Genomic DNA, 10,531 nt, shown 5'->3' with positions numbered 1-10,531 from the left:
ACCGGCGCGAGACCCGGCTCCGTCTTTGGCTTGACGAAGCGCGGGGGAGGAGCCGATGAGGAGGTGCGTCGGTCGCCCTCGCTGATGACGATGCCGGCGCTGCGTGTCCGCCGGCCGAGCGGCATCTCCGCCGCGGGCTCGGCCTTGACGCCGAGCAGCGATGGAGTGCCGGAGGAATGGGAGGAAGAACGCGATGAGGAAGAGGAGGAGGAGGAGCCGAACCTCCTTGGCGCCCATTGCCCATCGCGTCGGCGGTGCGTCGGGGCGGCCGTCCTCGCCGGGGGGTACGCCAACGGTGGGTTGTTGCCGCCCTCGAGGTGCGCCAGCACATCGTCGAAGGTGCGGCCGGGGACGCTCCACCAGAGGTGGCGCCCCTCGCTGTTCTTGGTGCCGCCGACAACCGGCGCCCCATTGGTGGATGCCAGCTGTTGCTGCTGGCGGCGCTCGAAGTACGCTGCCCACGCCGCGTTGTTGTCGGCGGCGTACTGGGGAAGGGAGCGCTCGTCGTCGGTGAGAGAGGCGCGCGCGATCTCGACCTCGTCGGCGAAGTACGATGGCTTGGTGACGGCGTCGGGCAACGGGGGAATGGGCACTCCCCCATTGCTGGGCCTCCAGCCCGTCGGCCCGGCGTGCATGTCCGGCGGCGCCGGGATGTTTGCCTGGAACAGGAGCCAGGACTCCTGTTCGCGGAGCGAACGACGGCCGAAGCCGTTGGCCGCCGCCTCGTCTCCGGGGAAACGCTCGGCCATCGGGGAGAGGGAGTGGCTGGGGAGAAGTGATCGGCGGGAGAGGGATCGGCGAGAGAGGGAGGGCTGGGGTGGCACTCCAACGCTGGCAAGCGAGACCATATATAGCCGAGGGAGGGAAGGCGTCGGCGCGCGTCGGCGCGCCGCCCCGTGACGCGCCGCCCGTGAGAGAAATCAATGGAAAAGTTGACCGGCGGCAGCCTTGCCATTGATTCCCCACGGGAAGCCGAGGCGTCTGGCAGACGAGGGGGCCGGTGTCGCTGACGCGGCTGCCACGCGGCGCTTTCGCGCCAAAAAGGATTCGCCCGGCGCCCCCGAGCGCCCCCCAGCGCGCCGGGTTCGGGTTGGGTCCGCCGGCGCCAATTTTGACCTGAGCCAGCGAAAAATGGGCCCATGGAGTCGCGTCTGGGCCGATTTTTTGGCGCCGGCGGCCGAAAAGTTGCCTGAGGGGCCTTGTTGGGGACGCGGCTGGAGATGCTCTAAGGAAATGGTTACTGAGGAATGAACTAAGGTCCGATACTATCTGATTGGCCACTTCCCAAACTATATGATTTGTGCCAAAACCATTTGGTCAACCATGGATTGATGGTCACTAGTGGAAAAATGGGCTTTCATCGTAATCGCTAAAGCTTGTGGCTAGAGCTTTGACGATAAATTGTTTAACATGTGGCTAGAGCTTGTTGAAATCGCTAAAAGTATTTTGTTTAATGATTCCTAGGATTCTCTAGTATGGTAGTATATGATAGTTTTTCGGCAATATTCTTCTAGCTGGCTTAATTTTAGAGGTGTTACACCTGTTTTCATCACTTCGGTTTAGAAAATGGTGGTCCCTCCTAGGATCCATGTGTTTCTATGGCTTATATTTCATAACAAAATCATGACTCGGGATAGTCTCAAGAAGATAAACCTTAAAAAACAAGGATTGTATCTACTATTCATGTAAAGAATCTATACAACATCTTTTCTTTGATTGCATTGTGGCCAAGCATATCTGGAGCTCAATTAGTTTTTTCTTTGGAAATAATTAGGGGTAGTAGATGCTGCTTGATCAGGTGCACACATGAAATACAAAACGAACGAAAAGAAAGAATCGTAATACCAAATTAAGCATGCTTGCCTGCACGAATCTAATGTTCATCACAATTCACAACCACACACTAAGAAACGCAAAACGTTTCTTTTTCATTTTATGAAAATTTTAATCTATTCATCAACTATCAAGTTAGTCCGAAGAACCAGAGGTAACATAAACTACATCTAGTGCCATCTAACAACGACTACAAAATCACGTGTATAAAACAAGTAAACTTTCTTTACAAGAGCACAAATAATAGGGTCGGTCTAATGACCAATGCCTGATTAACAACAGTAGATAGCTAAGCCAGGCAACCATGAAACCTATAGCATCTGTCTCGAGAAAAAAAAAAGTCATAATACTCCCTTCGAGCCATATCTCACTTAATATAATTTTATACAAAAGTTGTATTAAATGAGCGACAATTAGTGTGGATATATAGGAGGGAGTGCAATATCTTATATACTACCTAAGAGAGTGATTCTCATTAACTTATTTATCTCAACATGCAAGTATGCCGTAGCACTATATAATTATGGATGGGATAAGACCCACTTGAGCATGCAACCATGCATGGAAAAAGACTTAGCACCAAATGCAACCATCCATAAAAAATATATTTGATTCTATTATTCTACTTATATTCAATGAATATTACACAAATATATACATAATCAAATAAAAATAAGCCATATGTATTTTAAATTTGGGTTCACGTGTTACTAATTTAAATATTTATATTCCGTACAATCAAATCTCATCGAAATGTATTGCAACCAATTTCGGTAGCAACGCACGGGGTACCATCTAGGGTTTTTTTAAGCGCAGTATATGTGTTTACGTTTTTAAAAAAGAAAAATATATGTGCACGTGATTTACTTGTAGTTTCTTATTAAATTTAGTTAGTGGGCTGGGCCCTGCGGGGAAGTGGGCCTTGTTCGCAAGTCAAGGTCTGAACGGCGTCCTCGGTCGTCGTCGGTCGTCGTCAAGGTCTGCACATCTCCTCACTCCGCGTCCTCATCAGTCATCACTCCTCATTGACTTCCAGATCTCCCCACTCCACTCGTCTACAGTTCCAGCGCCGGTGCCATCTCGCCACTCGTCGCCGCCCTCGCCGCCGGTGCCTCTCACACGAGCCAGAAACACCCCGCGTCCGCACTCGCTTCCTCGTCTCCCCACTCCCGCCGCCGGTTCCAGATCCGCGTCCCACCAGCCGCACTCCGTCCTCCCTGGCGCCCAATCCTCGTCCGCCGTCCCCGACTTGGCCAACTCGCCGTCTACGTGGCCGCATCAGGTAACAGATCGGAGCTGCCAGTGGCGGAGCTACGGTAGCAAACCTGGGCGGGCCGATAGAAAGGAAGACCCATAATTTTCAAGCTCGTGGCTGAGTTTACTCTCAATCTCCACTGTAATTGCTATGAGTTGGGCGGGCCACAGCCGATTTTATCAACACGTAGCTCCGCCAGTGGGAGCTGCTGTTATTGCATTGGGTTCAGCTGGACACTATGATTTTTCGTGACATTGTGCTTACTGCTTATAAGAAAGAGTACAAAATGGATTGTTCATGTTTTATACCAACAGCAGAGTAACAAACTCTTGTTTCACAGATGACAGGCGGAATTGTGACCGTGGCAGGCGGGGTGATGGACCCCCTCATCGGCAAGCTCAAAACACTCATGGGCGATGAGTACAACAAGTTCATAGGTGTCAGGAAGCAAGTCTCATTCCTTGAGAACGAGCTCAGCGCCATGAATGCCGCCCTTCACAAGCTGGAGCTCATGGATGAGCTCGATCCGACCGTCAAGGACTGGGTGGATCATGTTAGGGATATGTCCTATGACATGGAGAATTGTATCGACGACTTCATACACGAGTTTAGCGCCGATGATGTCAAGGCAGGCCTCATAGAGAAGACTATTCAGTTCGTCAAGAAGTTTCGACAACGTCTTCGGATAGCTGACCGGATGGAAGAACTCAAGACTCTTGCCTTGGAGGCAAATGCTCGGCGCGAGAGGTATAAGATTGATGATTGCAGGCCTGCCTCTAGCTCTGTGGCTGTTGACCCTCGGCTGCGAGCGGTATACCAGGAGGCGGAAACTCTTGTGGGTATTGATGGCCCAAGGAAGGAGGTTGTCACTCGGTTGATGGATACACAAAAGAAACTCAAGGTGGTGTCCATTGTGGGATTCGGTGGTCTTGGTAAAACAACACTTGCCAAACAGGTGTATGACAAGATCAGCTCGCAATTCACATGCAAGGCATTTTTTTCTGTTTCACAGAGGCCTGATATGATTGAGCTACTCAACAATTTACAATATAAACTTGGGATGAAGGAGTCCAATTCATCCCGCCCTCGCAAGGTTGACGACATCATTGAAGAGCTAAGGGAACATCTGAAAAAGAGGAGGTATTACCTACAGTCGATAATCACTTGCATGGCTAAATTTGAGCCGAGTAATTGGTTAACGTATACTCCTATTTGGTATTGGTTTTTGTCCATCCAAGCTGCATGTTTGACTTTTCAGTTCTTTGTTTGTTTATGATAGAAAATGAATCTCAGAAATAAAATCTGTAGAAAACATATGTGTTTAGAAAAAATGATTAAAGTATTGGTTTATATTACATCTCGTGTCATAATTGATAGGGAAAGGCTATTGAATGCATATGTGCTAAACCAATTGGATGTAACAAAGTTTTTACATTTAGTATTAACAATAGTTAATCTAAAGATCAATTTATGAAGTGAAGTTCACATATCTGGTACTAATTTTTTATCCATGCATGCGAGATTTGTGCTTGTTTTTTTCTCTTCTGGGCCTTGTGATAAACATGAACAATCATATGCTTTGGTATTACTTTTCATTTGATTATGATAATTCATAGCTTCTCAGAAAGTTCCCTATATCCCTTTTTGCCAGAGCCTATTTTGTCAAGATTTTGATCATTTCGTCTATAATTTAATCATACTGTATTATAATGCAAGTAACCTCTCCAAACATTTGAATAGGTACCTTATTGTTGTGGACGATCTGTGGGATGAATCGACATGGAATATTATTAAGTGTGCTTTTCCAGAAGATGGTAACGGAAGCAGAGTAATAGCTACAACACGAGTGGAAGGTGTGGCCGGAGCAGCCTGTCAGAATGACCGTGAGGGTATCTACAAATTGGAACCTCTCAGTGAAGAAAACTCAAGAATGTTATTGTTGAATAGAGTATTTGGGTTCGTACATGGTTGTCCCCCCCAACTTGAAGATGTCATGGCTGAAATTTTGAAAAAGTGTCATGGATTGCCACTTGCAGTTATCACAATAGCTAGCCTATTAGCAAGTGAAGAAAGATCATTGAAGGGCTGGGAGAGTATAAGGGATTATTTGGGTGCCCAGTCTGCCACAAATCCCACCTTGGAAGAGATGAAGAGTATATTAAACCTTAGCTACATGCATCTTCCTGCTCATTTTCGAGCATGTTTTTTGTACCTTGGTATGTATGCAGAGGACTGTGAGATCCTAAGAGATGATCTGATTCGACAATGGATAGCTGAAGGCTTTATCATTAGTTTGCATGTGCAAGATCTGGAGGATGTTGGCAGGAGTTATTTCAATGAGCTTGTCAATAGAAGCATGATCCAACCTTATAAAAATGTGGATGGGAAGGTGTGTTGCAAAGTACACGACATGATGCTTGATTTGATCCTAAGCAAGTGTGCTGAAGATAACTTTATAAGTGTGGCATACAATTATGAAGGCATGGCAAGATTGCATAGCAGGAAACACAAGGTTCACAGACTATGTATGACATCCATTGTTGGTGGTGGAGCAACATATGGCCCAACTATTGTTGTTAGCTTATCACAAGTTCGGTCATTTACAATGTTGGGGAACTCCATGCCTCCTCTGGTGTTGTTTAAGTATCTCCGGGTGCTCAAGATTGATCAAGGCAGGCCCAGGGGAGACGAGGAGACACGTGACCTCACCGCTATTAGGCAATTGTTTCAGCTAAGGTATTTGCAGATTTTGGGGCCATATCCTATAAAGCTCCCTTCTGAACTTCAAGGGCTTGTTTACTTGGAGACGCTGGACATACCTGATGCATGCCCCAGGACCATCCCCTCAGATATTGTCCATTTGTCCCGCTTGTCCTATCTCAATGTATGGATGGAAGAAGGGCTGCCTGAATTGATTGGAAATATGAAAGTATTGCGCAGTTTGAGAATATCGAATAGCTGGGTGATCCATCATAGCATGAAGGGTATTATGGGTCTTGGTGAGCTGACCAATCTTCGGGAACTGATGATCGAGGTGGGGTTGGAGAAGCCAGAACTTGATGCTTTGGTCTGGTCCATTGGAAGGCTCTGTAACCTCAAACACCTTCAAATCTTAGGGTTATGTTCCAAAGGCGATAACCAGCTGGGTTCATTATCCAATCCTTTCCAACATCTCGAGGAATTGCACGTATCTTCATTAAATTTCTGTAGAGTTCCCACATGGATGGGTGGTCTTCATTGCCTTAGCATTCTCGACCTGCGTGTGGAGGAGACGTCAACTGAGGAGGTTTATCTTCTTGGGGGGCTTCCCTCCCTTGTCAATTTGATTTTCAAACCATCACACATCCCTAAAGAAAGGGCTATGTTGGACACGGGACTATTCCCGGTTCTGGAGTACCTCGAATTTTGGTCTCAGGAAGATGTTATGGGGTACCTGGGGTTCGAGGCAGGGGCCATGCCCAACCTACAATTCCTCACCGTTCACTTTATAAAGGAGTGGGGCGGCAGTATACCAGTCGGCATGGAACATCTATCACGCCTCCAAGAGATCCTACTGAAGGAGGCTTATTCCGATGATGCCATTGTGTCTATGTTCAGGAATGCCTTATCAGCACACCCAAACCGCCCTTCCGTTGAACATTGGTAAGTACTTCAATTAATAGTAGGTAAAGAAAAGTACATAAACCAAGTAAGAACTGTGGTTCCTTCCACTTAAAAAACACACTTTATTTGCTTCAGTAGTTTTGGAAAAACATAGATTCAGATTTTCACCCAAGTTAACCATAACCCATCTCTTTGATACTGTTTTCTGCAGGTCCGGTAAACGTGAGGAGGTAGTTCGAATTTGACTGCCGCCTCACAGCCTATTGGCATCCTTGTCGATGTTTACCATTTCTTTAGGTACAGTTTGGCAATTTCTTCAAAAAGGGAAATATGAAACTTATTCATTTATACGTTTCTTAACTTTGCAGTTTGCACAGCTCTGTATTTATGCCTCCATACACTGAAATGTTTACTAGTACTCGTTAAACAACTGCATCAATCATCTGTCCATCTGTAATCTAGTCTAATGACTCAGTTTTCTCTTTCCAACTATGGTCACAGTACACCTAGATGTACATACTTACAGTGCGTCCCAGAATTTTTGCTGTCTCTGTAACTTTCTGAAACAGTTTTCAGAGGAATTCGCATGCATATTTGTTGCTACAACATTAGTTGGTGAAATTGTTAGCAAATCTGCATGAGACCTGTACAATCTAGTTCAAGTGGTAGACTAAATAGCATCCGACAGTGCCGTGTTTGTATTGTGATGATTGAAAAGCAAGAGCGGTTGGTGTAGCAGTTGACATTTCTTTCTTGCATGGAGCTGTCAAGTCTTTGTTCTGGTTGGTCTTCGGCTTGATGAGATTGTGTTATTTTGCTTAGCAATGCAGGCTCAGAGCTCAATTAGAGTGGATGTCAAAGCTGAGGGGTAGAGTGCCAACAATGCAGAAGAGGAGCCTTTGCTGCGAAGAAGGAAGCTGCACTTGAGGCTGCAGAGAAGAGAGCAGCAGAGGCAAAAGAAGGTTGAAGCTGCATACAAGGAAGCAGGACAAGGACAAGATGAGGCATAGAAGGTAGCAGCTGAAGGAAAGAAATGTTAGTAGATTGTACAGAGTCAAACTTTTCGTGGATATATGATTAGTCTGCATCAGTTTGCTTCTCTAGCTTCCCTGAAGATATGTTCAGAGTCGACAGTTGTCCACTTACACAAGCACACCCACCAACCTCCAAAGGCTGCTACTGAGCTCAATGTCCATTGCCAATTTGCCATGGTACATTGTTGTTCACTTCTCCATCCTGTTATGCCGTTCTTAGCTTATGTTTCTATGCGGGAATGTCAAGAAAATAACCACCTTTAGAAGAGGAGAATGTGAGCTAGAGAAATTTAACCATTGAATCCTGTCCCGGTGACTAAGAAAAACCACTGCATCTTGCAAGAGCCCCCTGAAACGTTCATATATTATTTGCAAATTTACCGTGATATGCTAAAGTGGCAACCTGGTGCATGTAGCTCCCGCTTGCGCAGGGTCCAGGGAAGGGTCCGACCACTTTGGGTCTATAGTACGCAGCCTTTCCCTACATTTCTGTAAGAGGCTGTTTCCAGGACTTGAACCCATGACCTCATGGTCACAAGGCAGCAGCTTTACCACTGCGCCAAGGCTCCCCTTCCGTGATATGCTAAAGTGGCAATCAAACAAAATTTAATCCAATGATGTTTGGAATTCTCGTTCCCTGTTTTATGTTCCATAGCTGTACTGTTTCCAACCAATTATCAAGGTAAAGCTCTGAAGCTGTTCGGCTTTTGTTGTTCTCTTGTTTCAGTTGTCAGATAGCTTTGGAAAGGTGTTTGTCAAATCTTAAGTATCTCAGGTATGCCCCTTCTTGGATGTTTATGTGTACCCGAATCAAATGATCTCATTCGATAACTAGGAATTGAAAATATTTATTGTAAAAATAGCTCAGTCTCTTCTTTGGCAACTATTATGAGTCACTCTCATTCTGTTGCTAGAAGCTGAAGATGTGAAATTGATTTGCTACCAGAGAAACAAAAGAAATTGATTTATATGGAGGTATACTGCATAAGTTTCCAGGCTCCAAATAGATTGGCTACCAGTGTCCATTGCATGAGACTACAAGTTATACAGTATAATTAATTCAGACAAGACATTAGTACATCTTCACATAGTATAAAGTATATACTGAAATTTGATATAAAGTTCCTGACTTGCGCAGCCTTTAGCCCTTTATTTAATCTGTCGTAGACACCCCTAGTCTTGACACAAGCGAAACCATGGGAGCTATTTAGTTTTAAGGTACTGTAATTTTGCCATCTTTGATCAAAGTCTTGAGGCTCCATTAGGGTCACTCCAAACTCCCAGCTGCTGCATCACCATCTGCAGTAACTGCAGCCCCTGACTTGACCTATATATTTTGTAATTCAAACACCATATGGCTTAATTGCCAGAAGGTGGCTACAACGAAAAACCTGGTATTTTGCGAGTAAGTTTACAGTATGGAGTTTACAGTATTCATATTGTCTGATGATGAGTTTGTATCACTCTGCTTGCGGAGGTTTGCACAAGCATTGCTGCTGCTTGGTCCATACCATTAGCTCACATTCTTCACTGCTGTTAACCAATATGTGAGTACAGGCCTTTCGGCTATCTGTGATGCATCATGAAATGATATTTGTGTGTTGGCCGCTTGCTCACCGGCTTGGATGCAGCTTGTCCTGGGTCTGCCAAGACGATTGCTTGCCTCCTAGCGGAGGAGGTTTCTACGGGCAAAATGAAGAAGGTGAAGAAGGCTATCAGGAGCATAGGCAAGAAGACTGACGTCATTAGGAAGGCGTCCGCGGCTGCTTAATGGAGGATGCTCAGTCTTTTTGTCATCCATCTTCGATTGACTCGCCTCTGTGGATTTGGTGGCGTTCGGTGGTTTCGCTGAGGGTTTCGTTGCGATGTCATTTTGCGAGGGTTTATGGTTGTTGCATGTTATGTATGTTTGTTGGGTTGACCGTGGTGTCATGGAGTTTCTTTCTTAGCGAGTAGTCCACATGTGATCTATATGTATCGGTTTTCGCCCGGTTTTCCGTTAATAAACTGGGCAATTCTCTTCTTCTTAATTAATCGATGAGGCAAATCTTTTGCCTCCGTTTCGAAAAAAATATTTGTGTGTTGGTGGTAGTAGCAACATTTCTATTATTTTTCTCAACCTGATCGAGCCATGTGTTTTGCAAGAGATCTCTGGAATCGTGCACCTGCGTTTGTATATCCAAATGCCATGTCATTTTTGGCCTGTCAATCCATGTCCTGAGATGAATTTTGTCTGATCACAATGCTCTTGGTGTCAGATGATTTGAAGCCGCAAGATGTTGGCATAGACCCCAGCATGCCGTGCTTCAACCAGAGCGAGTCGAGAGGGCCTCCTGTGGTGATGTATCTGCATTTTTGGACCGCTCTAAGTTTTTGGTAACCTCGACTACTACACGCATCATCGCCTATGCATTGATTGTTTTCATTTCGAAGAGCTTGCTAGGCCAAGGCCTCTCCTATCAGGATATGCTATAATTGAACACTTTTTACCCTTACTCATCAGGCTTGAAACAATCTCTTGTGATCCATCTTTTCTTTCGTTGTTCATGTGGTTATGTTCGGTATTGGTTGTGCTAAACATGTAACGTAGGGATATACGTGTTGTAACAGAACGTGTAAACCGGCCTTGTTGAGGTGCCCTAGAGCCCGTATATAAATAAACAGTACTAAATCCCAAGGCCATCGTATTGGTGTGCCGATCCAATCCCTCTTCTCTATAGTTTTCATCAGTCTGGTCTGCTGGGTATACGGTCGGTTGATGGGTTGGTAACAGGCCAATCTGTGCTCTGTTGGGGGGCATGGCATG

The 10,531-nt window shown here is 45.6% G+C and overlaps 1 protein-coding gene across 18 annotated transcripts; it reads left to right on the top strand.

Moving 5' to 3' along the window:
- Nucleotides 1-2,811: 2,811 nt before the first annotated feature.
- On the top strand, nt 2,812-10,220 carry LOC123119924 (disease resistance protein RGA5). Of its 18 annotated transcripts, none has more exons than XM_044539908.1 (8): nt 2,812-3,115; nt 3,429-4,228; nt 4,829-6,730; nt 6,903-6,988; nt 7,514-7,704; nt 8,453-8,500; nt 9,203-9,272; nt 9,357-10,220. In XM_044539908.1, exons 2-4 carry the CDS (start codon nt 3,429-3,431, stop codon nt 6,934-6,936), a joined length of 2,736 nt encoding a protein of 911 aa, XP_044395843.1. In that variant the 5' UTR covers nt 2,812-3,115; the 3' UTR covers nt 6,937-6,988; nt 7,514-7,704; nt 8,453-8,500; nt 9,203-9,272; nt 9,357-10,220. The 18 variants fall into 18 exon arrangements, with proteins under 18 accessions (XP_044395843.1, XP_044395837.1, XP_044395835.1 ...); XM_044539902.1 differs by lacking the exon at nt 9,203-9,272 and adding an exon at nt 7,796-7,902; XM_044539900.1 differs by lacking the exon at nt 9,203-9,272 and adding an exon at nt 7,783-7,902.
- Nucleotides 10,221-10,531: the final 311 nt, after the last annotated feature.

This window comes from Triticum aestivum, chromosome 5D (genome assembly GCF_018294505.1).
Source record: "Triticum aestivum cultivar Chinese Spring chromosome 5D, IWGSC CS RefSeq v2.1, whole genome shotgun sequence".
Lineage (NCBI taxonomy): Eukaryota > Viridiplantae > Streptophyta > Magnoliopsida > Poales > Poaceae > Triticum > Triticum aestivum.
This window is presented reverse-complemented; position numbering and strand designations above follow the sequence as displayed.

Excerpts from the sequence above, each read along its gene's own strand:
- LOC123119924 (XM_044539904.1), top strand. The coding sequence starts at position 3,429 with ATGACAGGCGGAATTGTGACCGTGGCAGGCGGGGTGATGGACCCCCTC. Across the intron at positions 4,229-4,828 it reads GAACATCTGAAAAAGAGGAG|GTACCTTATTGTTGTGGACG; the intron begins GTATTACCTACA and ends ACATTTGAATAG. Across the intron at positions 6,731-6,902 it reads CGCCCTTCCGTTGAACATTG|GTCCGGTAAACGTGAGGAGG; the intron begins GTAAGTACTTCA and ends TGTTTTCTGCAG.